The sequence below is a fragment of the Acyrthosiphon pisum genome, chromosome X (genome assembly GCF_005508785.2).
Source record: "Acyrthosiphon pisum isolate AL4f chromosome X, pea_aphid_22Mar2018_4r6ur, whole genome shotgun sequence".
NCBI lineage: Eukaryota > Metazoa > Arthropoda > Insecta > Hemiptera > Aphididae > Acyrthosiphon > Acyrthosiphon pisum.
In genome coordinates, this window is record NC_042493.1 from 104157472 (window position 1) to 104162795 (window position 5324).

General features: G+C 28.9%; 2 protein-coding genes across 7 annotated transcripts; both read left to right on the plus strand.

The window, feature by feature from the left end:
* Positions 1 to 1226: 1226 nt before the first annotated feature.
* On the plus strand, positions 1227 to 4097 carry LOC100568464 (zinc finger MYM-type protein 5-like). Of its 6 annotated transcripts, none has more exons than XM_008189164.3 (6): positions 1227 to 1880; positions 2446 to 2529; positions 2600 to 2683; positions 2754 to 2837; positions 2908 to 2992; positions 3139 to 4097. In XM_008189164.3, exons 1-6 carry the CDS (start codon positions 1745 to 1747, stop codon positions 4073 to 4075), a joined length of 1410 nt encoding a protein of 469 aa, XP_008187386.2. In that variant the 5' UTR covers positions 1227 to 1744; the 3' UTR covers positions 4076 to 4097. The 6 variants fall into 6 exon arrangements, with proteins under 6 accessions (XP_008187386.2, XP_016663452.1, XP_029347739.1 ...); XM_016807963.2 differs by having other exon boundaries at positions 2754 to 2834; XM_029491879.1 differs by having other exon boundaries at positions 2600 to 2680.
* Positions 4098 to 4112: 15 nt separating this feature from the next.
* On the plus strand, positions 4113 to 5324 carry LOC103310536. The gene has a single exon (XM_008189150.1). The coding sequence runs from the start codon at positions 4113 to 4115 to the stop codon at positions 5322 to 5324; it is 1212 nt and encodes a 403-aa protein (XP_008187372.1).

Below are 5324 nucleotides of genomic sequence, written 5' to 3' on the forward strand. Positions count from 1 at the left end.
ACCGAGTGAAACTATCGAAGTACTCGATAGTTTAAACTATCTAATTACTCGGTTGTTTTATAAAACTATCAAACTTTCGAAAAACTATCGAACTATTGAAAACTAATCGAACTATCGAAATTTTTACTTTTTAGGTAAGGTTATGTATTATTTACTATTTAGCCTTGATGTTGTTAATGTTGTCATTCGAGATTCAACTATCGAGTATCAAGGCTGGTTATTTCATTTTTTATATTTTTGTCTTTAAAATATCTATCCCAAATTATTATCAAGTAAATTCGGTCGAAAATACCGAAAAATCACTCAATTGTTTTTTTTAAACTCGATATTCAAAACTAGTTGGTACTAGACGTGTATTACTATTTACTACCGAATGAAAACTATCGATAGTCAAAACTAGTCGGTGTAAGACGTATGCAACTACCGAAAGAAAACTATCGAGTGAATCACTCGATAATTTTTAAAAACAATCGATGAATAATAATATCTATTCAATTGAAAAATCACTCGGTAGTTTTTGAAACTATCGATAGACAATCGATAGTCAAAACTAGTCGGTTGCGCCCATCACTACACATGAACGTGTTGTTCAATACATCTAATTAATGTTTGATATAATTTATTCAAGTATACAAATTAAAAAGCATTTTTTTTTCTTAAATAGTAATTTTGATTTTTACACTTATATATTAAAGTAAATGTTTTTAAGTTTAATGTCTTACGTAAAATTTGATTTCAGCTAATCAGCTTTCACAAACATTTCGATTGTGTGCTAGTAGATAAACTACTTCTAAACGTAAACTTATCTAAACAACTGTGTAGTATTTTTGTTTCTTCATCTCGTCTATCCTTTAATTTTCTCTTCATTGAACCGATTAAGTATTTTTTTGACATTTTAAATTATTAAAAACAATAAACAAATTACAAATAGATAATATACAATAAATACGACTGTCGTATATCACGTGGTATCCCGACAATTGAACGAAAAAAAAAGAGCGAAAACATTTAGAGTGAAAAAATATATAATAATCGTTTATTATATTTATTTTAATTATATTATAATGGTATATATTTTTTTCGCTCTATATGTTTTCGCTCATATTTTTATTCACTAATTTTGTATTCGCTCTTTTTCATTCGCTCATTTACGTTCGCTCTTTTTCTTTCGCTCAATTGTCGTAGAACCATATCACGTAACTACGCAAGACAATAACGTCAATAGCAGTGCCGCATTTAGGGGGGGGCACTGGCTACAACTGCCCGGGGCGCCAGTATTTTGGGGGCGCCGAAATTTTGTGGTCGGAAATAAAAAAATTAATAAAAATAAAATGAAAAATGAATTTTTAAAATGTAAATTATTTTAATAACAGACAACAGTAGGTATTATATAATATTAATGTATTATGCTGTTTGAAATTAAAACAACTAATGTATTTATAGAAATATAGCTATCAGCGTTCGAGAATTATTAATATACTTAAAAATAGTTCGCAAATTTGTTGTTATCCAATAGATATAAGTTATTTATATAATACGGCGTACTTTGTTATCGCGTGCGGCATGCCCGCAACCAATTACAGAAGTACAATTATTATTAGTCAACAAACTCGAACCACGGAATGTCTGAAATTTGTGATTACCGATTAATATTGTTTCTTTCACTACCTACCCACTCGGCGACCGGAGCTGTTGATTATTTATTATATATTTACATATTTGTTTTATATTACTTAAATTAATTATGACTGGAAAAAAAAAACTAAGTGGATATCAAAATCGAAAAAGAGCATTGTTAAAGGACAAAAAAGAACTAATTGCTATAAAGAAATGCAGAAAAATTCAAGACATGTTTCTTGAAAAAACATCAACAGTTGAAGGTAATTATACAATATACATAAATACCTATTACCTACACTATATAATATAAATTTAAAATTATACCTACAAGTCACAATATACCTACGACCTACCTATATATTAATAATTAGAGCTCTTAACTTTGCACTATAAAGCTCAATATATGCAAAAATAAATAGTTTAAAATATGTAAAACCTTAGATTTCAAACCATGTATTATGTATAATATACTATATTTTTCATAAAACTTGATAAAATGTGTCTAGTGATAAATCAAAATTTAATTTGTATTAGAAAATAGAATTGTATAATCTATCAAGTAGTTAATAGGTACAATAATATTATATAATGTTACAATTTACAAACAAATAACTTGAGTATTTTATTAAAATATTTATTACCATTTGTGAATTAAATATTGTGACTTTGTCACGTCTAGTTAATTTCCATGTTTACCAAAAAACTGAGTTGTAATATTATAACATAATTTTATTATTGAATAATAATAACTCAGATCATTACTTACTGATTCGTAAAGAAGTATTAAATTTACATTTTTTTTAACAATATTTTATTCAAAAACAGAAGTTCCTGTGGAAATTGAAAAGGACATTCAAGAGGTAGATCAGAACACATTTCCAAAAGTAACTGAGGCTGTTCACAATGGTGGTAATTTCATATTTTTATAATTTTGATTATATATTTGTATTAAAATTAAAAATATTTTATTCAAAAACAGAAGTTCCTGTGGAAATTGAAAAGGACATTCAAGAGCTAGATCAGAACACATTTCCAAAAGTAACTGAGGCTGTTCACAATGGTGGTAATTTCATATTTTTATAATTTTGATTATATATTTGTATTAAAATTAAAAATATTTTATTCAAAAACAGAAGTTCCTGTGGATATTGAAAAGGACATTCAAGAGCTAGATCAGAACACATTTCCAAAAGTAACTGAGGCTGTTCACAATGGTAGTAAGTTCATATTTTTATAATTTTGATTACATATTTGTATTAAAATTAAAAATATTTTATTCAAAAACAGAAGTTCCTGAAGAAATTGCGATGGACATTCAAGAGATAGATCAGAACACATTTCCAAAAGTAGCAGAGTACAATGTCATTCCTGGGTAAGTCGTAGGTAAAAACTAAAAAATATTAAACCCTTGAATAAATTAAATTATAGTTCTAAAATGATACCTACTTATTTGCTATAATTAGTTAATTATTTATAAATGAAAATAAATAAATTAATAAAATAAATTTATGTTATTAGGTCTGATCCAGCTCTATGGTCCATAAACAATTTTACTCAAGATTATTTTTGTATTCATGGTTTTTCTCAAAATGTTTCCAGTATGAATTTTTCAAAGTCAAAAAGACCCTATATTATATCTCAAAAAGGTGTTAAAAAAACCTACTACAGGTATTTTAATTTAAGGTATCTTCAGGTCACTTTAAAAAATGGAGAAAAATTGAAACGAGACTTTTTGATGTACTCTGAGAGCAAAGGTGTTATATTTTGCGGTCCATGTCTATTATTTGGTAACAAATCAGTGTTTGCTACAACTGGTTTTTCTAATTGGCAAAAGGCTGAGGAGCGTATACTAGAACACTCAAATTCTTCGAATCACCGTTCAAATATCATAAAGATGAAAGATCGTGGTAACATACATGGTCGGATCGATAACAATCTTGTGACGCAAGTAGAAACTCAACGTATATACTGGGTAAATGTATTAAAACGAGTTGTGGCTGTTGTTAAACGTTTATCATCCAGAGGATTGGCATTTAGAGGAACAACTTCAAAAATAGGATGTAATAACAATGGTAATTTTCTTATGGCCCTTGAATTATTGGCTGAGTTTGATCCTTTCTTATCAAACCATTTAGAGACATACGGAAACCCAGGAAAAGGTAATACATCATACATATCATATAATATATATGAGCAATTTATCAATATAATGTCTAAACAAGTATTGAATACAATTATTCAAGAAGTTAAAGCTTCTCGGTACTTCTCGATCAGTGTTGACTCTACACCAGACATATCTCATATCGACCAGCTTTCATTTTGTGTTCGATATGTCAACAATAAAGGGGAACCAGTAGAAAGATTTTTATGTTTTTTAGATCAAATAGGACATAAAGCGGATGACATGGCAAATGCTGTATTTAGTGTATTAAAAAAATATGACTTAAATTATTGATTATCTTCGAGGCCAATCTTATGATAACGCCAGCAATATGTCTGGAAGTTACGCCGGACTGCAAGCAAAAATAAAAGAAGCCAATCCCTTAGCAAAATTTGTACCATGCTCTGCGCATTCCCTTAACCTGGTTGGAACTAATGCAGTTGATTGTTGTACTCAAGCCGTTTTATTCTTCAATTTACTTCAAAATGTTTACACGTTTTTCACAGCTTCTACTCACCGCTGGAAAGTTCTAAACGCTTCTGTTAAGGGACTTTCAGAAACAAGATGGTCTGCTAGAGATGACGCTTGCCAATCTCTGAACAAAAACTGGTCTTTAATTATTAATGCATTAAATTTAATAAATAATGATGATACTGAGAAAACACTTACTCGAAATGAAGCTAGTGGAATTCTCAACAAGTTAAATAATTTAGAAACTGCATTCCTATCTATATTCTGGGGTCAAATATTACACCGATTCAACTTAACGAGCAAGAAATTACAAGCTGTCAATATCGATTTGGGTGTAGTGTGTGAATTGTATAAATCATTAATAACATATATCATTGATTTACGCTCTGATAAAAACTATGAGTATTTTAAACAATGTGCAATTGAAAAAAGTAAAATTAAGCAGTTTCAATCCTGTACCAAACGATTAAAAATAAGAAAACAATTTTTTGATGAAGGGCCATCTAAAGAAACAACAGTTGAATACTCTGATTTTAAAGTGAAAACTTATTTTGTTATACTTGATCAACTGCGGTCACAACTAGAAAAAAGAAATGAAAAATATGAAAATCTACTTAAAAATTACAACTTCTTTTTCAAATTAACAGAGATGACATCAATTAAAGTCCGAAAGAATGCTGAAATACTACAAAATGAATATAAAGATGATCTCAGTACTTTATTTGCTAATGAATGTGTTCATTTTAGGAGCCACTTATTAAGTATCGGTGACGAGGCTCCTAAGACTATCCAGGATATGTGTGGTTTTTTGAGAAAAAATGATTTAATAGGAATGTACCCTTATATAGATGTATCTCTCAGAATGCTATTATGTACTCCTGTAAGTAATTGCTCGACCGAACGGTCATTCTCATGTTTAAAACGTGTCAAAACATATCTGAGGTCTTGTATCTCAGCAGAGAGACTCAGTGATTTAGCTATTATGAATATAGAATCTGATGTAACAGCTAAAATTGAATTTGATGATATTATCAATGAATTTGCTACACTACAAAGTAGAAGAAAAATTTAG